At 33.8% G+C, this 22,346-nt stretch overlaps 2 protein-coding genes, 2 long non-coding RNA genes and 3 other non-coding genes across 7 annotated transcripts; 4 read left to right on the forward strand and 3 right to left on the reverse strand.

Annotated features, from left to right (window-relative positions):
* Window positions 1-4,120: 4,120 nt before the first annotated feature.
* Trnal-uag lies at window positions 4,121-4,200 on the reverse strand. Its single transcript has one exon. It is a non-coding gene; the product is annotated as a tRNA-Leu (tRNA).
* Window positions 4,201-6,822: 2,622 nt separating this feature from the next.
* Trnal-uag lies at window positions 6,823-6,902 on the reverse strand. The gene has a single exon. It is a non-coding gene; the product is annotated as a tRNA-Leu (tRNA).
* Window positions 6,903-7,446: 544 nt separating this feature from the next.
* On the forward strand, window positions 7,447-8,444 carry LOC124459747. Its single transcript, XR_006953773.1, has 2 exons — window positions 7,447-8,110; window positions 8,169-8,444. It is a non-coding gene; the product is annotated as an uncharacterized LOC124459747 (long non-coding RNA).
* A 65-nt stretch (window positions 8,445-8,509) lies between these two features.
* Window positions 8,510-9,142, forward strand: LOC124459748. Its single transcript, XR_006953774.1, has 3 exons — window positions 8,510-8,612; window positions 8,676-9,022; window positions 9,081-9,142. It is a non-coding gene; the product is annotated as an uncharacterized LOC124459748 (long non-coding RNA).
* A 296-nt stretch (window positions 9,143-9,438) lies between these two features.
* Window positions 9,439-10,586, forward strand: LOC6650670 (ABC transporter G family member 7). The gene is made up of 4 exons (XM_002073419.2): window positions 9,439-9,768; window positions 9,824-9,955; window positions 10,019-10,072; window positions 10,127-10,586. The coding sequence occupies exons 1-4, from the start codon at window positions 9,688-9,690 to the stop codon at window positions 10,550-10,552; spliced, it is 693 nt and encodes a 230-aa protein (XP_002073455.1). The 5' UTR covers window positions 9,439-9,687; the 3' UTR covers window positions 10,553-10,586.
* A 602-nt stretch (window positions 10,587-11,188) lies between these two features.
* LOC6650671 lies at window positions 11,189-12,651 on the forward strand. The gene is made up of 9 exons (XM_002073420.4): window positions 11,189-11,454; window positions 11,512-11,610; window positions 11,673-11,780; window positions 11,843-11,932; window positions 12,055-12,141; window positions 12,197-12,250; window positions 12,316-12,348; window positions 12,413-12,499; window positions 12,570-12,651. Exons 1-9 carry the CDS (start codon window positions 11,206-11,208, stop codon window positions 12,588-12,590), a joined length of 828 nt encoding a protein of 275 aa, XP_002073456.2. The 5' UTR covers window positions 11,189-11,205; the 3' UTR covers window positions 12,591-12,651.
* Window positions 12,652-19,936: 7,285 nt separating this feature from the next.
* On the reverse strand, window positions 19,937-20,008 carry Trnae-cuc. The gene has a single exon. It is a non-coding gene; the product is annotated as a tRNA-Glu (tRNA).
* Between the last annotated feature and the right edge of the window lie 2,338 nt (window positions 20,009-22,346).

A 22,346-nucleotide genomic window follows, 5' to 3' on the forward strand; every position in this document is an offset into this window, starting at 1 on the left:
CTTAATTATTTAACTGGAGAAGGTTCACAAATTCACAGAATTCGTATGCGAATCGACATGAATAAGCGCCCTGCGTATTAGAGTAAGACATTAGATTTCATTCATGGAAATTTCCATAGAAAATTTAACTACCATTTGCATATCGAATACTTGAAGCTAGCAGGATATATGATGATATATGATGTTCTACTCGAGAGACTTTGGAATGATATCACTTGCTAATTACAGAGAAAAAGACGTGTAAAAGGTTTGGAAATATTGTTAAAACCTTGACGTGAATGCAAGTAAACCACAATACATTGCAACGACCTCAGATTGCGTTTGATCTTGGTCAGCATCATTAAAAACCAGATTATAAGCTTAAACCTGTGAGTCTCCCAATCTCTGACGAATGGAAAAACTCTAATCGAAAATCTTTGAGATAATTTGTTGAAATTTTGATTTTATTGTGATGCTCACTTTCTAAATTGTGGGGAATTACCATAAGTGTTTCACAAAGAAATTATAGACAGAAATATGGGAATAACCCGATGCAAAAATAATCGATTTAGGCCACAGTAATTGCCATTTAATGTCTATAGTCTTGAGTAGGATATTTTGTTCACCAGAAGTTTCTAATTAAAAAATAGTTGTCCAAAATGTTGTTTTCTTTTCCACATTTCTGCCTGAAAGAACTTCTTCCCATCCAAGCAAGAGTAATACGGAAAACTCACATTGAACATTCTTGGAAAAACCACTTGACCAACTGGTTCTAGTTGTCGTCCGGTTGTCATGTTATATTTTCTATTTGAATTATTTGCTACATATGATGGGCTTCGTAGGATCTCTGTGTGTGTGTATATATATATTATAAATTACATTACTTGTAAATTACTTACATTGCAAATTGACTGAACGTTTATTTTTAGCCTTATCGCTTTTACATAAATGAACTAAACTCGTGTTCAAATTCTTGGGTTATTGGGAGGAAATAGAATGCACTTATGATTCATTGAACTATAGTGATTAGAGCACTAACAATACGTTTAATGGATTAACCTAATAGGAAACATGGTCACCATTTAACTACATATCTATGTATATACATATATACGTACTTACCTAAAATTATTAGATACAGTTTAAAATTTTTCCTTTTTTCTAGGTAATCAAAAATATTTCAATTCATCTGCCATTTGTTTGATAGGGTAACGAAACAGATGAATTTAATGACTTTCGACTTTAGTTGTTTGACATTTGATACATTCAGATGAATCTCATTCATTTTGGGACGGGTGGAGGGGGGGTTTAGCTAGTTGAAACGGCCGCAAACCCTTTTAATTTCCTGGCATTTCCCTTTCATTGGGTTGTGTTCGTTTTGGGCTCCGCGGGTTGTTAACGAGATCAACATGTTACCGCAGTAAAAAGGGTTAGATGTCAACGACAGATAAACGGCATCTGTGTGCCTTGCAAATGGGCGTGGGGTTGGGCGTGACCCTGGTTTGGTCTGTGGTGTCTAATTAAGCACAGAAAATGCTTAAAACCTCGGAAGGTGGTTTGACAGTTTTTTCTTCTGATTAAAATCAAACGGTTTTAATCGCTTACCGTTTCCGTTCATGGTTAAACCTTTATTTAGATATACATATGTAAATGTGCGTATTTACGAGATTACGATTTATCGAGAGAGTTATGATTAAATGAAAAGAAAGTTTTAAAAGTGCATTAGGTGTTTTATTTAACGTGTTAGTACAATTTTTGTTTGTGTTGTGTTTTTTAAGCTTTGTGATAATATCTTAATTCAGTTTGCAAAGTCAATTATTTCTTTTAAACGACAATCACGGGATGCATTTGCCTATGTCTCTGCCAATATGCCATTAACATTTCGATCATAAATATCAAGAATGCTATCCCATAGCCAAATATAAGTACATTCCATGCCAATTGTAGATATGAAAGGGTAAGAGGAGCCTCGCAATTCGATTTCCAGAATGTTTCCATTGTTCGCGAATCTATCATTGATGTAATTCTCCGATGCGCCTGCCTATGCCAGTGTATAATTAAACCTACACTGTGGAGCCGCTTCAAGAATTCGTTAAGATATGTTAAATATATTGAATCTTTTTCTAAAATGCAACTAACTGGAGTTTCTTTTTTGATTACCAATTCTGGAGATTCACAATAGAATTGTCGCTCATAAAGTTTATGAAATTTATTTAACAAGTGCCATGTTTGGCTGTAGACCAAAAAGGCGTAGCTTTCATTTACTGATAGAATCATATCCAATTTCGTATCAAGGGATACAAATACAGAGTTCGGGACTGTGTTTCGGAAAAAATTTGGATTCATTTGGCGTTCTATTATCGATTTGCTCAAATGGTCAAAGACGACAGTCAAATTGCTTTCGCGTAGCTCTTTGAAATTTCGAATATGATTTAATTCGGGTCGTTTGGTCATCATTGCAGTTAGATTGGAACTAAAGAAAGTGGTAATGATCAATCCAGCTATATGCATTATTACAATTGTCTGTCTGAGTGAAGTAGTGGCCCTTCGACTTGTGGGATACGATAGACCCAATATTGTGCTGATTGCACGAAGATTGACAAACAAATTCAAGAAGGTTAAATTATGCCTTCGGCCGGATACACGAAAAGAGCACATTGATATCACAGATTCCAAGACACTGAACAAAATGTAAAGGATTAATATGCATATAGGCCAATTCTTAACATTACTCGATTTGTAGATATCTAGCATATTGAAAATTTCTTTTCCACATGGCACAACAATCATCATGGTTGTATCAAAAATTTGCATTGAATAATCCACATTCTTCAAGTTGAAAAAGCTAAAATCATTAAGAAAATCAAATTGTTCCGTAACTGTATCAATGATTGATATATTTTTTACGCGAAGACTTAAGTTGGTTTGTAGGGCAAATTCGCGAATAAATTTTTCACTAAAGTCGGTGAAGATCTTCGATCTAGATCCCAGTAATCTGCTACCAAACAGCCTTGCGCTATTATTATTCGATAGCAGAGTTGCCGATTTGCCGCGAAAGTTTATTTGATGATTGATAAAAAATTCTTTTTTGGGATCCAGAATGTTGTCAACTCTTTCAAAATGCGCTACAGGGAAAGGTTTCAAGTGAAATCCAATGACCGTGTCGTTTGTCTGATGTATAGCCAATAAATTGATGAATTTATGCTTAGTTGCTTGGTTGCCAATTATGAAAAGAAGCTGCGACAACTCGTTAGGATGCGGAATATTAATCCAGATGATGATCCGCCCCCATGCCATTTGACGGAGTGTTTGGGCCAGAGTGGTCAGCAGCATTGTATCAGCGAATTCATTGATACATAACATAGCCAGAACTTCGGAATTGTAATAATGCTTTACATCGATGTTGGCCATCTCATTGAGTTGCAGTATCGGGATGCCGGAAGATCTCATGTTTGAGAGGAGACAGTTTTGGTCATGTCTGCGTATTAAGTGAATCAATGTGTTAACGGGCCGTTGCCTATCAATCTTCTCAACCAAATGATTGAGAAACTCAAGATGATTGGTCTCCGTGTCCGTATAAAATGGAGCAGGAGTACTTGTAACAACCCACAGTGATAGGAAAATGGTAAAAAGGTTGCCAAACTTCATTTCTTAAGACTATCTTGGTACTAACAAAGTTGATGAAGGACTGAACTAAAGACAGGAACTCCTCGCATAGTGACAACTTTATAATTTCTTTAATTGCCATTTGGACATTTCAATAAAACGTCAGCTGTCATAGACTTTTGATATAATCGTTTGAAAATTTTAATTTATTTCTTCATTGTGAGGTTTTCTTTTAATGAGCAAAAGTGGGAATACGTATGGTTTAATATAAATTAAAAGTGAATTTCTTATTTACTTACTACGTCAGCATCTTTAGAGTATTAATTTATAGTTTTACACTATTAAATTAAATTCAATAAGCTAATGGTAATTTAAATGGAAGAAAAAAACATTCAAGATCATGGCCATAAGATCAGAATAAGCTTACTATTGTATTTTCTTTTAGTTAATTTAAAAAAATAATACAAATTTTATTTTACAAATACAATTATAAGCATTAAAAAAATCAAATAATTAAAAAAAAAAGTAACCAACTTGACAGCGGTGGGATTCGAACCCACGCCCTTTCGGACTGGTGCCTAAAACCAGCGCCTTAGACCGCTCGGCCACGCTGCCTTGTGTCGCCATGAGATCTAAGGTCCCATTGGGCTCTAGAATGAAGAATCATTCTATAGAATAGAAATTCTCATAGGCAATTCAAATTAACTGATAAGTTACACTAATTAATAGAATAGACATTAGAATAGGCGTATTGAAATCAGTAGCTGATCTACGGGGGTAAGAAAAGGGTAAATTTCCCCCGCCAAAACTCCGAGTCGGATACGCAATCAGAGTTTGGTTAAGAAATTTTACTAGGTCAAACAAATTTTTGACTTCGATTTCCCCCACCAAAATCGAGCGCACAATGCGCCACTGATTGAAATACAGCAAATTCATTTACCATTGCATTTAAATCTTTCTCTAATATTAATTCATTTAAATTTGTAAATGACTAATATGGAAATTAAAACAATTAAATGAGTGAGTAAAGTGTTTTTATTGAAGATCAAATATTTGTGCGGGTTCTTAAGTTATTTTAAACCTTTCTGATGTGTTAGTTTGCAATATTAAATATTTTTGTTTTAAACGATAATCACTGGTTGCATTTGCCTACGCCTTTGGCAATATGCCATAAAAATTTCGATTAGAAATATTATTAAAGCCATTCCATAGCCAAATATAAGTACATTCCAGGCCAAATTTAAGGATTTAAAAGTTAGAGGAGCATCGGAATTGAATTGCCTCAACTTATCCTTGATTCGGGAATCCATCATTGCAAGCATTTTTCGAAGTGCACGCTTATTCCAATGTTTAATGAGACCAACATTGTGGAGCCACTTTAAGAAAACATTTAGATCTTTTTTATATATTGAATCCTTTTCTAAGATGCATCGAACTTGAGTTTCTTTTAGGATTATCAAGCCTGGAGATTCACAAAATGTTTTCCTGTTAAACGATTTATGATATTTATCGAGAGCGCGCCATGTATTAGAATATACCACATAAGCATAACTGTTATTTAGCGAAAGCAACATCTCCGTTTCCTTTTCAGTAGACACAACTAAAAAATTCGAGACTGTATTCTTAAAGAACTCCGCATCAACACTACGTTCTATAAATCTTCTCATGAGTGCGTCGACCACGACAGTCAAATTGCTTTCGCGTAGCTCTTCGAAATTTCGAACATGGTTTAATTCGGGTCGTTTGGTCATCATTGCAGTCAGATTGGAACTAAAGAAAGTGGTAATGATCAATCCAGCTATATGCATTATAACAATTGTCTGTCTGAGTGAAGTAGTGGCCCTACGACTTGTGGGATACGATAGATAATATTGTGCTGATTGCACGAAGATTGACAAACAAATTCAAGAAGGTTAAATTATGCCTTCGGCCGGATACACGAAAAGAGCACATTGATATCACGGATTCCAGAACACTGAGTAAAATATAAAGAATCAATATGCATATAGGCCAATTCTTAACATTACTCGATTTGTAGATATCTAGAATGCCAAAAGTCTCACCTTCACAGGGCACAACAATCATTAGGGTCGTGTCGTAAAGTTTGGCAGACAAATTCACGTTCTTTAATTTGAAAAAATAACTGTTAACAAGGAAATCGAAGGGTTCCGTAATATTTTTCAAAATTGATACTCTCTCCACTTGCAAACTGATGTTGAAATTAGTTGCAAACTCCCGAATAATTTTTTCACTAAAAGAGCTTGTAATTTTTCCCGAATTGTTCAGGCTACTTTCAAAGGGCATAAGTGTATAATTATGCGTCAATAAAGTTGCCATTTTTCCCTGATAGTTTATTCTATCGTGTTTAAAAAATTGTTTCTCAGGATCCAGAATGTTGTCAACTCTTTCAAAAAGTGCCACAGGGAAAGGTTTCAAGTGAAATCCAATGACCGTGTCGTTTGTCTGATGTATAGCCAATAAATTGATGAATTTATGCTTAGTTGCTTGGTTGCCAATTATGAAAAGAAGCTGCGACAACTCGTTAGGATGCGGAATATTAATCCAGATGATGATACGCCCCCATGCCATTTGACGGAGTGTCTGGGCCAGAGTGGTCAGCAGCATTGTATCAGCATATTCATTGATACATAACATAGCCAGAACTTCGGAATTGTAATAATGCTTTACATCGATGTTGGCCATCTCATTGAGTTGCAGTATCGGGATGCTGGAAGATCTCATGTATGAGAGGAGACAGTTTTGGCCTTGTTTGCGTATTAAATGAATCAATGTGTTAACGGGTCGTTGCCTATCAATCTTCTTAACCAAATGATTGACAAATTCTAGATGATTGGTCTCCGTGTCTGTATATAATGCTGCAAGTCCATTTGGAACACCAAACACCAATAGCAAGCTAAGTGAAAGGATTCCAAATTTCATTTTTGTTTAGACTTTATAATAAAAGTGTTAACGTAGAACTGAACTGAGGACAAGAATTATTAGAATCATTTACTTGACCATTTTACAATTTCTTTAATTGAAAGTCTTATTGTTAAATAAAAAGGTAAACTATCATCGACACCTGTCACAGAATAGATTGAAATGAAATTACAAATAAGATTAAGAAACGTCAACGAACGAAGCCCTATCTAATCAAATGAACAGGGTCAATGCACAATAGTTTCATGTAATTCGTAGTGGAGAAAAAGAAAACAAAACAAAAAAAACTTTTACACTTGACAGCGGTGGGATTCGAACCCACGCCCTTTCGGACTGGTGCCTAAAACCAGCGCCTTAGACCGCTCGGCCACGCTGCCGTTGGTGGTTGGGTGTCCAATGTTCAATATAACACTTCGGTGCTTATGTTCCGTTTGTAGTGCATATTCTGGCATATTTTTGGGGATGATTTTCATTGTACAGTGTTGCCACCGTACTTAAGTGAAAGAGTAGTAACAATTTACTACTACTTTTACTAACAGTTTTAAATCAAATTTTATTGAACAAACTATTTACACTTTGTCTTTTACATATTTGTTTATGTGACAGTATAAATTAATTTAATGTTATTAAGAATTATCCTTATTCCTGCTCAGCATTTTTTCACAAGTTGTGAATATTCAAAATCTAGTACAAAGTTTTTCCATTTTCTTTAGGGAGCATATAAGCTCTTTGAACGAAAGTTTAATGAAATGAAGAGAAATAACAATGGCAAAAACATAAAGTGAATTCGCCATTGGAGCGATTCTAATTCATTGACAAACACATTTTGATTTCAGCGATAATGTGATGGGCAAAAAGGGCAAAAAAGGGGACAGCCGACAACCGAAGGTGAAATCCTGTAGCCTTATCCTGTGACCGACCGCACACCCCGCGTAGTTTTCATGTTTTACGATCTGCACACATAAAAAATGAGACTTTGAGAGACGGTAGCAGATGGAAGTCCTTTCTCCTTCCTCTTTTTTATATATATGATTCTTTTATTTTTCCACACGGTGGCGGCATATTTTATAGCATTTTTATGTGGTCATAGTTTTCGATTTGGTCTTGATGCCCTTTTTTATGATCGTTTTATAACTTGTTTGCATTAGAAAAGTGAATAAACGTAAATGCTGGGAAACGTTTTATGCAAAAATCTATTTAAACGATGGCACAATGCATTAAACTCACAATAAATGCAAAAAACTCTAGTCCCATATAGCGAATTAACTTGGCAGCTGACACACAGTTATGGTTATATCTACTTACATATATATTCGTGTACACTTGAGTGAGGCGAAATGATTTTAGATCGGTTATTTACGATTGAGCCATGTTAAAAATCTAAACACTCACAAATGAAACTAAAATGGGAATAACAAATTTATTGTCAAAGATCTTAATCATCTTAATAATAATACAAATCGATCAATCAAACAGTAAGAGTATAGAAAAAAGCATTGAAAGGATAATGGAACAAATGAGCAATAATATAAAAGCCAGCCAAAGCCCCAGTGAACAGCAAAGCAGAAAAATTCTCAACCAATTTGTAAGTTAAGTTTAAAAATGAATATAAATGTCGTATTAATTTCCTTTTTGAATCCTAGAAACTGTTGGGTAACTATATTGCCAAGGAGGCTAAAGGAAACAATCTGGCCTCAAGTCAAGGACTATCCATAGTCATTGATTTCTCTAGACCAAAGCATAAAAACAGATTAAGTCACCCTATAAACGGTTTATGAGAAAAAATTAAATGACCATTTGAACAGTTGATAATATTAATAAATTTTTAAATATTTTGGCATGTAAATAAACTATTTGAACATTATAAATTAGCAAAATAAATTGAGGTATACATCTAATCATTCTGTAACAAAAACCAACCATAGAGATATTTTGTTTAATTTAATACACCATATCTAAACTACTTTGTCACAAGCAAGTTCGACACAATTCAAATAAGTCGCAGTTCTATTTCAGATTTCTAAACGAAAAGGTTAATTTATAATTTATAGATGGGTCTTCGCATAAATATTTTGGCTATACTTTTGGTAAGTTTTTATTTCGTTTCATTTTCTAAAAGAAACTCTTTCACCAAAAACTTTTCTCTGCAGCTTTTTGTCATAAAAAAGGATTTGAATAAACAGTTCGCAAATCCTTCAGACTTTTAGAAACCATGTCTATATTATAAACAGAGCCGTTGCAAAATCTTTAAATTAAGGATGAAAATAAAATTCGCAATGCAATAAATTGATTTGTCTCACTCTTCTTCTTCTTTTCATAATAGTTTTTAGCTTTCATTACACGAAATCTTAGTGTTCAAATGGCAACTCATACAATTTTACTCTATTTTATAGTTATAATTTGTTTTCCTATTTGTTTTACATGGGAATCGATGCCAGAAATGGAAGAAAGTAAACAAATTTTTAAAAATATGCCTCAAAAGATGTCCAAAAAATTTGTATGTTAACTTTATTGATCAATACTTTTATTAATTAAATAACTCTTACTTTTTGCAGACAAATTTTGAGCGTCATTTTAAGCAAATGCCAACAGCTGATAAAAATAGAAAAGTTTTTGATATAAAACCAGCCGAAAATGCTTTGATACGTTTCAATTACTCGAATAGAAAACATACAAATAATATTGCTGCAGCAAGCCAAACGGAATATTTTTTAAATTTTAATTTTGGCAACTATCGTAATCCTAAAGAAAAAAAACACTTGGATAAATCCAAGTCTAAACGTTCTCAGAGAACTCGTAGGCTTGGAAATGGTCTGCGTAATCCTTATAATTATTTACCTATAAAGGGTGAGGATATCTTTTAATAAAATGTAGATAACAAAAAACATTTGATTGGTTTCTTGGTAAAAAATAATTTGAACTTTTTACTTAACTCATATATGATTATTTGCAGTGTATATATCCATCAATTATTATTATTGTCTAGCCTGGGCAAAGATATCGTTTACTGCATCGATCACTTTTTGGGACTTTAGATAACATATTGAGAAAGTTTTAGATACAAAAAATTTATCAATGACTCGCAATTTGGTTGAACTTTACTATAAATACCAAGTGAAATGGCAAAATTTAATTAGTTGAAAAACAAAAACAAAAGCGAAAATGAAATCAATTGTTGGCTTGGTGGTAGTTTTGGCCCTAGTGGGTCAGCAAGTCACTGGCAAGAGTCTAACCAGTAACTTGGTAAGCAAAACAAAATACAACTAACTTTGATAAGATTACAATGTTTCTCTTTTAGAGCAACTTTACCAACAATATCGGTGAAGATGCCTCAATTTTTGGCAATGAACTGGGTGAAGCTGGCACTCAATTTGGTCAAGACATATCGAACAGTGCCATCAAATTTGCCCATGAAATATCTCAGGAAGTGGTTAGTATATGACAACATATTGTTAAAAGCAAAAACAATAAAATAGAATTTGTTGTATTACAGAAACATTTGCTTAACGAGGAGATTTCCACTGTGGTGAAGAAAGTTAATGCAACTGTAAGTTAATATTTAATTCTATTTTCAACAACTATGATTATATTTTAATTTCAGATTAAGAATTCTACTGTAAGTGACAGTGGCTCATCTTGTGCTTGTGTTTGTGATCAGCCCTCGTTGTCCTCAAATCTCACAAATGAGGCCAAGAAAGTTTCCTCTCAGATGGCCAATGTTATACATAACGTGGCCAATTCTGCTACCAATATTGCCAATAATGCTGCCAATGCTGCAAATAATGTTGCCAATAATATTGCTAGCGATGCCAATCAAGCTGCCAATGCTGCCACAAATGCTGCCAATAATATTGCAAAGTCGGCCAACAATGTGGCCAATAATGTTGCCAACGATGCATCGCAGATTGCCAACAATGTGGCCAACTCTATGCAAAATGTGGCCAACAATGTTGCTAATGCAGCTACAAATGTTGTCCACTCAATTGTCAATGATGTCAATCATTTGGTCAATTCCACAGCCAATTAAAGATTATAAATAAATATATATATTCAAATTCAAATCGGCATTGCAAAGAAGATAAAGATCTCAGGTCTTCAATTAATTGTTTTACCAAATTTCATCTAAGTATTTAGTTAAAAACTTAACAAAAGGCTCTTTGACGAATTTTTTTGAATGTTTAGAACTTTTTACTTGATATTTTACTTGATATCAACAGATTTCCTAGACTCACTTTTACTTCGTAGCTAAAAGAAGCATTGAAATTTCCTAGTACTCGAATTATTAAATGATTAACTAGAATAATGTTTTCCCTTATCGTGATTAAATAATATTTATTTAATTTTAGAAGCCACTTCAAAGAGCCGAGCTAATCTTCGATTGCAAATATTAATAGTATGTAGTAATCAGAAGGTGGAATAAAATCAAAAGAACCCACCGATAGGTAGAAAAAAATCCCAAGCTTCAGAACTGTCGCCGTCAGATAACCAATTTATTCAATCAATCAGTGTATGGCCACTTGACTGTGATTTGTTTTTAATGTCGCATAAAAAGCGAAACACATAATAGAATTTATAAGTATATTTTCTATGATAAGAATGGACTATAAATGCGGCTACCGTTTGGGCAAGACAAATTAGTAGTACTTCTCAAGTATAAAGCAAAGAAACACCAAATCGAAAATGCAAACCTATCAATTTGTGGCCATTCTTGGCATTTCTCTAATGCTGATTGTCCAGCCGATCAGTGCTGGAACGATTGACCTTAGTTTCGGTGGCCTTATGAGTGATGTGGCTCAGGTGGCTGTGGCTGGGGAAAAGGTCATTCATCAGTTGGAGAATCAAGTGAGCGCTTCGCAAGTTGACACAGTCGTTGAGCCTTCAACTCAGAATCTACTTGGCGATATGGCCAATGCTTTGGGCGATTTGGCTGTAAGTTTTACTTTGATGAGCAAAAAACGTTATTTTCATTACAACATTGAACTTTAGAATGCCATAACTAGCATCAAGTTGGTTAATGCCGAATACATGGAACCTGAGACTCAAAATCTCCTAAGTGATATGGCTAATGGTTTGGGAGATCTAGCTGTAAGTATCTACATCTACTTAGAATACTTGAACGAATTTTCTTACATTTTCTTTTTATATAGAATATCATTACTAGCATTAAGCTTGAGGATGACTATGTCGAGCCCCAGCCTCGCAATCTTCTAGGTGATGCCATGGGTGATATGGCTGATGCCTTGGGTGATTTGGCTGCAAGTAGACAATCAGCTATAAAGTCACATCAAATATTTAATTAAATCTTCGTTTTATATAGAACACCATTACCAATCTGAATGTTGAGCTTAAAGCAGAGCCCGAGGCACGCAGCGTTTCATCTGGCTCCTCGATTATAGCTGAGGGTGGTGTAAGTATTTCATTATTTACTTATTATACCTTATTCTAAAGGTAAAGCTATTTGAAAAATGAATTGATGATTTTTATGTAAAATGCTTGATTAAGTCAGATTATTCCTTTCTTTCTCTTCAGGCTGTTAGTGCCAAGACCATTGCCGCTGCTGCCAAAGCTGCTGCTCCTTATGTCTCCAAAGTGAATGAAGCTCTCGGAGATTTGGCTGTGAGTTAATTGATAGTAAAATTTTATCATTATTAAAAACTTTCTTTTCTTTTAGAACACCATAACCAGTTTGAATGTTAAAGTGGAGCCTCAATCTGCTAGTCTAGATGTGAGTAGAGAGACAGAGAATCCAATCATTCTATAATTTAATCATAATTCTCTTATTTTACGCAGACTGCTGGCTCTTCCATCATTGCTGAGGGTGGTGTAAGTATTAATGGTTAATTTCCATCTACGTAAAGTGATTAAAACCAAATTTTTTCTTACCTAGGCCATCAGTGCCAAGACAATTGCTGCCGCTGCTGATGCTGCTGCTCCCTACATCAAGCAATTGAATGCTGGTCTGGGTGATCTGGCCGTAAGTTAACATCAGCTACTTCAAAATATCTCAAATACTAATTACAATTTTATCCTCCACCACCTTACAGAATGCCATTACCAATCTGTAAATTCAAAAAAAATATAATCAAACTGTTTATTCCACAATAAAGAAATTCATCAACTTTTAAATTTCAATTGAGAAAAGTTTATCAAGAACTTTAACATCAATTAGTTTGAGTAGTCTTGGTTTGTTTTCGAAACTTTAGAACTATAAACAAGGTCACCACTTAAGACAGATCCGCTCATATTCCCCTTTTTGGCTGCAGATGCTTTTCTACTCTTCTGTTTTCTTGGAATCGTAAAGAGGTCAAATGATATGTGAATCCAAAACACAAAAAAGAAAACAAACTCTGAACACGTGATTCTCTTAAACATTAGGGGATCAAATTACCTAATAAAATTTGAAGAACCAGCACAAGAAAAACATATTTGGGGTGTAGTTTAAAATGAGAAACTCAATGGTCTTAATAACGGGGCAAAAAGATGCATTCAAAATTAAGCAAATGCAAGTGTTTAGTTCATATTGATGAGCAAATATTTCTTGTTTAATCTGTTGAATCTTTTATTTGTTAAAAATCATATAATTTGTTTAATTTTCGAACAAATCTCTTAAATTATAAACCTAATTTGGTTGCATTGCGGCTTTATTAGTACTAATTTTCACTGTGCGTCGTTATATTCTCGTTGTTACGTTGTTGTGAGTTCGAGTGTTTAACTTTTTTTTTCTAAATCAGCCATTGTGGCAACGCCAATATCAACTTTTACCAACATTGTCTTTGAATTTTTGGCAGTTTTACGTTTTTCAACATTGACATCTAGCTTACCTACTTCTGTTTATAATTGCGTCTTGATATCAAAACTCGGGGATGGTTTAGTAGAAATGTTCGTAGAACAGTGTTTAACCTCCAAACAAATTTCAAAAGCGATGGGTCTGATTGATGAAGCAATGGAGAATTTTTATAAAAAACGATCCTGACAATGACAGAAGTTTTAAGGTATCCCAGGGGGTAACTGCAAACATCAACTGCTACCAAGAAATTTATTTAAATTTACAAAAAAAAGCTATTCACCAAACTCTGGACAAATTGTTGGTGAACGAAGCCACTAAAAACTCATAAAGATAAAATAATTGAATAGGTTATTTTGATTTAATGGAAGCAGTTTTTTTTTAATGAATGAATGCAATAATATTTTTGTTTTTAAATGTTTACTTTGTTCAATTTTTCTTTCTAGAAATTAGTATTTTCATAGCCCGGAAACGTATCTTTGATCTTTCCATGGTTGCCTATAGAAAATCTTAATTCACTTTGCGTCGTTTCAGTTTGCGTCGTGTTTTTTTGGAACGTATCTCCAACGCAAAGCGAGGTCTAGGTGTACAAAATTGATAACGAATGACAGAATAACCTTCAAAGATATATACTAATCTCATACACCTCAAACACCCCTCGTGTGACTACCTGATTAAACATATTGTTCTTGTTGTTCTTGGTAGATGTTCGATTGTTCTTTTGTGCGGCTGCCTTTAACAAAAAACACATAAAGAATTAGGTCATCTATGCTTAAGGGTCTCCACCTCGGGAAGACATGCCTAATGTTATTCCTATTTGAACATGGAAATTCTGTTGACTGCTATTAAGTTGCTTTATTGAGCGGCAAATTTCATGAAACACGATAATCATGTTATCCAATCCGACCTGTAATTATGAAAATTTAACAAACATTTTGTTAATTAATTTCGGCACCCACAAAAAAAACCAAAGAAATAATAAAACGTTAAACCCTTTCAGATCACGTATGTGGGCGTGACATTTGACATTTGCTAGCTTCCTAGAATATATAATTTCATATAAAATTTAAATGCAGAAGTCATATCTCTAGGCACGATCTAGGCAAATGCGCGTGTATATGAGATTGGAAAGGGTATACAAAGTTATGAGTATTATTTGTACACCAAAACCCATTAATTGCCCACTTTTCTGTATTTTTTTTTTGACATATTCGACTGTTGTGGGTGGATTTTGGATTGAGATGAGGTAATTGGTTTTCACATGTGTATAGAACTTAGAGACATGCTATCGGGAAGGAGAGCCAAGAAAGTTGAATGCTAACCGGTTTCAGTCTGTTTCTATGTATGTTAGTGGTCAAGGTCTAAGGAGCAGCAGACATCCCAGACAGGGGGACAACAGAATGCAGCCAAAAGCGGAATAAACAATAACAGCAGGCAAAGGCAAAAAACAACAAAAAGAAATCAACAAAAAAGCAGAGAAACGCATCAACATCCGTTCTATACCCTTTCAAAAATTAACATTTTTGAGTAGTCATTAACTACAAGTAATTAGAATAGCTTAAGAAACACATAGATATAGATTAGCTATAATAATATAGTAGGATAAATACTGGTTATCATCGTTGAAAACTTCATATTAGTTGCTTTATTTTTGAAAGGAATGAGATGTGTTTCTTAACCATTACTCTCTATAAATGACAAGAAACCAAGTGATCTATAGAGTCTTATGCTAAATTCATGCTCAATTATATATATGCTTTGGTATGATTGGCAAACTTTTCAGACAAGTAAATGTCCCTTTGCATGAAAAGAGTAAACCAAGAAATGCGAAAAAAGTGGAGAACCAAACAAGAGTCACGAGAGTTGCATAAACAATGTATATACACATAACTTCAATATATATATATCCATTTGTATATGTGCGTCTTATATGGTATATATCGAACAAGAGTATATAAACAGGGGCGTAGAAAGGATCTTACCTTGTATGATTAACACAAGGAAAACCAAAAAAGTTGTTCAAATCCAAGTCTTACAATAAGAGACAAGCATTTGATTTTCATTTAGGATTTCAAAAAAAATTAAATTTCAGGTGAGAGTTTAAAATATATTTAAAACTTAAACTTTTTTCTTAAATACAAAATTTTCGAATATTAATACAATATTTTCAGATACTAAACGAAATAAATTGGCATTAATATTTTAAACATGATCGTTTTGTTGGTTTACAATCCCTTTTTGTTACGCTCATGTATCATATTATACGATATATGTATGTATATAGGGATATTTTTAGAAATACTTTTCATATTAGGGTGTTTCAAGAATTGTGGCATGAATTGCAGTTGCAAATCTACAGAATCCTAATGAGAGATCCATTCAAAACTCAATATTTGAAAAACCACAATGTTTAGAAATTCTTTTCGTAGGATTTCCAAGTGAAGACTTTTAATAAAAGGACTGAGATGATAACTATAAACCTTAGATCTATAGATAAAGCAAAGAATGGTTAAAGAAGATTTCATTTTGATAACCTGACCTTGAATCACCCTAATGGGCAAATGCATCATGCAACAACGGCGTGATTGCAATGCAGTAAAAACTGCATGCAATCATGTGGCATATACAACAAATTTAAACGCATTTCACATATATATATACTTGTACTTTATATACTTGTGCAGAAGGTACTTGTATTGCTTCGGTGTTTGTGTGTCAGAAAAGGGTTGCCAAACCACTCACTCTCCTTTATATACACTATTGAGGCACACGAGGAGCAGCAGCAGCAGCAGCATAAAAGACCGATAATGGTCTGCAAGTTGCACATAAAACTGGTTTTCGATTACGTTGCAGAAGCCAAAGGTTGCCTTATCTTATCGACCAAACGAAACTTGCCACTTGACCAAAGACTCACAACAACAAAAAAGGCCAAAGAAAACCTCAAATGATAATGAAGGCAAAAACAAAAACACAATTGTTTCCTTTTGAGAAGCACGAAATTGCAGTTAAACGATGCGAATCGTCACAATTTCAACTGTCAACTGTCAGTAGAAAGTTTATCTATAATTTGCAATGACAAAAGAAAAATTATCAAAAAGGAAAAAACCAACAGCTTCATTAAAATAACAATTAATTAATTAATGCTCAGGCACACACATATCAAACACCCAAGGACCAGAAGGGGAGGAGGTCGACATCATTAGGCATGTATCACATTTTTTCCAATACCCTGTAGACCTGGGAATTAAAAGGGTATATTAGATCATTAAAACGTCAGAATTTGGCAAGCTAAATACCAAAAGATGGAGATTTTCGTAAAGAGTCAAATTCGAAATCCGAACTAGGTCGGTTCCATTGTGGATAACCAAAAGGATTATCGATTAATGAATCATTATATCCCTCTTAAGGATCATTTTTTGGTAAGAGTTTTAAACTTTTCAAAGAGTTTACTAAAATTGCTCTTATTTCCTTACTTATTCTCTATTTTTTTAGAATTTGATTTTAAAATTTAAAATATTGCATTATAGGGCGCAATTTTTTAGTTTTTATACCAAATTCTATAAAAAAAGAACAGGTGGAACTTCACCTTCTAAATGAGGTCTGGGTTAAAGAATTTGTGACTTAATAAATTTGATAAATTAACAGGGTAATTTCAAGTCAGAGTCTTAATTCCTCAAAACACTTTATACTTTTATTTAGGCAACCGAAAAAATATTCACAAATTAAATTAAATGAAGTGAGTGTGAAAATGTTAAGAACACCGGTGAATATAGGGGAAAGGGGGCCAAAAGGGGCATGGAAGGAGAAGACCAACCACACAAATGAATAGCCACAAAAAATAACATTAAACAACACCCGAAAAAAAAAACGAGCCCGATCTGCGACTCTGACTGACTGTGGCTGAACCAAAAAGGAAACACGCTCAAGTGATTTTCATACTCATGCCCACTCCCTGGTCTGCCCGGTGTGGATTTGGTGTGATGTGGTCTTTGCCTGGACTGGCTCTGGGTACGCTGATGTAAAATCAAGATAAGCAAATTGTTGCCGAAAAAAGTGGAGGTACAAAGGAAGCGATTTGGACGTTTTAATGATGATAGAGCATGACACTGAATAAATGAAATAAAAAAAAAAAGAAAAAATCTATTTAAATTGTGGGTAAATCAACTTGAAATTTAAATCAACTGACATTACTGACAGAAACAATGAAAACAGCACTTGATGAAGGGTGAATCTAAAAGGAGTTATATTTGACTTTAAGACTAACTGCCTAAGTAATTACAGTTTTAGTGTGAAATTCTTAGGAGTTCATTAATTTAAATAATGAATAATTTCTGTATCTCTATCTACTAATATAAGGAATTAAGACCACATTTCATCTCTACTTTAAGTCTCAAGGGGTTCTGGGGTTCTTCCTGTAATAAGATGTTTTCAAAAGAGGAAAGGAACTTCCATATTGGCACCTCTCACATTTACTTTGCAGTTTGCACACAAATTTTCAACAGAAATTCCTTTGAGAAATATGTCAAAATTATGATAATATAAAAGAGAGACCCGCATATGTTGCAGTCGCTTCTGTTGTTGGTCATAAAGAAAAATTTCGATAATTATTATAATTTAGTTGGTTGCATATTTTTGGTTGTTGGTCTGGTCCGTTTTGCTTGGCATTGTGTTGTTGCCTGTCAAATTGTCGTTGTCATAAAAATAAATGTTGAAAAACAAAAACCAACTGAACGTCAAGTGTGTGCGAATGGAGAGTCAAATGTATATGCAGGCAGACATAAATGTATCTGTATCTTGTTTTTTTTTTTGTCTCTTTCAACCTGTTTCTTATGAATTATTATAATTTTTTCCTTTTTTTTTGGGTGTCGGCATGTCTGTTTTCTGTATCCTTTTAGTGTGTGCGTGTTCAAACCGGTTGCAAAATTTCAAGTTCAAAAGTGAATTAAGTGAGACAACTGCGTTAAGTGCAAGCTCCATTTGCTCCATTTATATGAGGAGAGCAGCAGCGGCAGCAGCAGCAGCAGGCCAAAGTAATTTCAGGGCGAAAATCATTCCCTTTCTTCTAAGCAGGCGTCTCAAGGTCTTGTCTGTCAACTGATAAAGAGATAATGCAGCAAAAAAAACGCAAAAGCCATGGAAAGAAAAGTGAAGTAGCGCAAATGTCTGTGAGATACACACACACACACACATATCGCATGGGATATGTATCGAAAGGCACATGAAAAAAAAAAGGGAATGATATCATCGCAGAACCGCAGAGCAGAGCAGAGCAGAGCAGAGACGTGTGTAGTAGATACATTATTTTTTTTTTGTATTCCTCTTTGCCAACGTTTGCCAATTGCAAACGTTGATGATTTGAAGCATGAAATGCAGAAATGCCATACACAGATACACACACACAAGTTCAAGTTTGACATGCAGGATCCCATTCAAGGCCCCAACAACAGCAGCAACAACAACAAAGAATGCAAAGCAAAAGGCGAAAAAAAGAGAATCGCAAACAAGTTTCGCTTTTATTTAATGCCTCGAGCAGCAGCCCCATACCCCATAACCCATACAAAGACAAATATTTATATACATACATATGTACATATGTATGTATGCCCATATATGTGAATGTATATAGAACTGGTATATACTTACTTGTTGTACGTACTCCCAACATCGTTTTCAACATTTACGTGCCGCAGCATAAAAATGGAACACAGGCCCACTACTGTGAGAGATCGCTGGCTTCTCCCTTTCTCCGGGACTCCGGGGCACTTAATGCTCCACTGATTGCAACGATCGTTGGGCTTTTGAGTCTTGCTTGTGGATGGATGGAAGAGATGGAAGAGAGCCTATGCCTCCCCATAAAAGGGCAAGACGCAGACATGCCAAAGACGTGGCAGCATTAAAAGATACAATTGTATCTTTGGGTCGGTCGGTGTCAGTAGGAGTGTGTGTGTGTGTGTATATATCTATGTGTGTCACACAACAAAAGCAAAGCAAAAAAAAAAAACCGAAAGGAGCTGAAATTAAAGTAAGGCAGGAGGTTTCTTGGGCCACAGCAAACCATATGTTTAGATCGCATGTATCTGCTAGATACTACAATGGGCATTTAATTGTTTTTTTTTTTTGCTGCTTCTCCCTTCTCATTCCATGCCCTTTTCTGTTTACTTGCTAGACAACTTTAATATCAACTTGCTGGGCTTGGTTATGTGGTTATTGTGGAGTGGACTAGACTGGACTGGACTGGAAATGGTGGACTGATGCAACTTTGTTGCAAAATTAAAAGTGATTTCTCAGCAAGGATGTTTCGTTTTCTTGTTTTCTCTGCCGCAACGCGGTTGATTAATCGCAAATCGTGCACACGCTATCGCCAAGGGATCACGTTCAACTTGCTGGCAAGTTGTTTAAAAATAGTCAGACATTTAGCGATCCATTCCTTTAGATATGTATGTACATATATGATGAACCAGATCCAGAGACTTAACTCTTAATCATTAAACCCAAACCATCAGCTGAAGAACACACACACATTTGCCAATTATAAATTAGTTTATAAACCATACATACTTTAAAAAAAAAAAGAACATTACTTAAATTTAAAAATAAAAAAATAAAAAAAATGAAATCACAAAGTGTTTCCCATACCGGGAATTGAACCCGGGCCTTCCGGGTGAGAGCCGGATATCCTAACCACTAGACAATATGGGAGATGCGAAGCTCTCGGCTAAAGTTGCTACTCAAAGCTCAATTCGTTTCGCTTTGTTGGTATAAATAAACTATTATGTGTGTGCATGAATCACCCGATTCGTTTGGCTTTCTATTGAAAACCTAAATTAAGTGCAGAATGCATGAATCACCCGATTCACTTTGACTTTCCATTCAAATCTTATTGTTAATGTAGAGTAATTATTTTTAGCAACAGTTTTTATTTTTTTTATTAGTTGGAAAAAGTAATAAATGTTTATTGCCCAAAGTCTTAAGTAAACTAATTATTAATGTTGCAAATATCTAAAGCACAAATCTTATTGTTAATGTTTTAAACATTAACTAAGGGGCAGCCGAAAGCAAAAGTAAACTAAAGCAATTTCGTCACTATAAATGTTATAAAAATCTCATAAAATGCATATAAAAAACTAATTTAATGAACCTAAGTAAATTACTACCTTCGGTATCTTTGCCTGCTAAAATACTGATTTTTCATTACTAAATGTTGTAAAAATATTATAAAACAAATACATAGTTCCAATCGAAATGCCTTATAGGAAACTACTAAATAATTAACTTATACATCAAATTATATAATAAAATAATGACATATAATAAACTAAATAAATTAATTAATTAATACTTTTTTAACACGTTTTAGTTTTATTTGTATTTCCCTTTTTCTAGGATACACTTATCTTCCACAGTAATTTAGGCGCAGCCAAAATTCAAATTAGACTCAAGGCAGCAATTTTTGGATAGCTGGCCACGCCTAAGGATTTGCAAAAGGGGTAACTGGGTCAAATGCCAGTGTGCCAAATTATTTAAAAATGGAAAAATCCTATAAATTTTATCTTTTTTAAGTTCTCATGCATAATATTCTATTGGTCCAAAAAAAATATCGAATTTAATTTTATAGCTTTCTATTAAAATATAATTTAGGTTAAGGTAAATGTTCCGAAAGAATATCAAACTTCAAATTATAGGATTTTATTATAGGGATAATTCAGCTTAATGTTATCAATATTGAATATTTCTTTCTCCATGCTTTGAAATGGTGTTCATAAGAAGTATTTAAAGAGGCTATTTTACTTATTATAAGGGTCAACTACGGGATTTTATGAAAATCTGGCAATTCTTGTGGCTTTATAAGTAGAATAAAGTTTAAAGATATTAAAGACATTGAGATATTTATTAAAAATAACTTTACTTTAAATACTTTGGTAGTTTTTTGTGTTATTATCCTATTCAAAATGTTGAAATGTGAAGATCTAGTGAAATATTCAGAACTATAAGCAATTTAGTCAATTGACATCTGTTGTTGGGATTACCCTTACCATCAAATCGGGTACATAAATTTGAACTAGAAGTATATAAATCTATTAAACGTTGTTCGACCAAAATGTTAAAGAAATTATGTCATTCTACGACTCTTAATGGTAAAAATGTTAATTAAATATACAAAATAATGAAAACAAATTTAATATATTTCAATATCATAAGTTTTCAATGTTGAAAAAATAACATATTACTCGTTTTTATCGCCATTTTATCAAATGATATTTCGAATTTGTTCTTTTTTTTCCTACTAAAAGAAATTTCTTTAAAAATAAACCTAAAATCAAATACAAAGTGATGTTTAGAAATCAACAATTCATTATTTATTTATTTATTTACAATTTTTGATAAAGTATTAAATATTAGACCTAAACAAAAAGAAAAAAACAATGAGTACTTTACTCCAACCATTCATTAATAACTGATTTAAATACAAAAACTTGCAATATTTTGAGTTTTAAATTTATAATAAAAGCCTTTTATATTATCTTTATCAACCCACATGAACATACAGTATAGATCAGTCAAGAATAATATATATATGAGTAACATTTTATTTTCAAAGATAACTAATCTAATAAATAAAAAATGAATGTGGCACAGCTTTCATGGACCATCAATTCAGTTGGTTTCTGGTTTCTTTTTCAAAATTTTCATATCTGAGAGGAGAATTACAAAAGGCACATGCTCTTTGTTGAGATAGTTCGAATGATTTATATCAAATATTTACACATTTTTTTAGACAACTATCGTTCTGGGTCTCCTCCTCCCTCTCCATCTAGCATGATGGCAATGAAATCTTCAATCTGCTTCAGCCAGAGTCTGAGAGAGAGATGGAGCCAATCTTATTTTTTGTCCCCTCTATGACACCAACAAGTGTCTTCTGTTCTTCTAAGTAGCATATGTTCTTTATTTGAAACGAAACATCATGTCATGGATCCCGAGTCCCCATCACCTACTTCTGCCCCTCTATCATTCTCACTGTGTCTGTTTTTTGTGGATC

This window comes from Drosophila willistoni, chromosome 3R (assembly GCF_018902025.1).
Source record: "Drosophila willistoni isolate 14030-0811.24 chromosome 3R, UCI_dwil_1.1, whole genome shotgun sequence".
NCBI lineage: Eukaryota > Metazoa > Arthropoda > Insecta > Diptera > Drosophilidae > Drosophila > Drosophila willistoni.

Coding starts and splice junctions, on each gene's coding strand:
- LOC6650670 (XM_002073419.2), top strand. CDS start 9,688: ATGAAATCAATTGTTGGCTTGGTGGTAGTTTTGGCCCTAGTGGGTCAG. Junction 9,956..10,018: donor ATGAAATATCTCAGGAAGTG/GTTAGTATATGA, acceptor GTTGTATTACAG/AAACATTTGCTTAACGAGGA. Junction 10,073..10,126: donor TGAAGAAAGTTAATGCAACT/GTAAGTTAATAT, acceptor TTTTAATTTCAG/ATTAAGAATTCTACTGTAAG.
- LOC6650671 (XM_002073420.4), top strand. CDS start 11,206: ATGCAAACCTATCAATTTGTGGCCATTCTTGGCATTTCTCTAATGCTG. Junction 11,781..11,842: donor ATGCCTTGGGTGATTTGGCT/GCAAGTAGACAA, acceptor CGTTTTATATAG/AACACCATTACCAATCTGAA. Junction 12,349..12,412: donor CCATCATTGCTGAGGGTGGT/GTAAGTATTAAT, acceptor TTTCTTACCTAG/GCCATCAGTGCCAAGACAAT.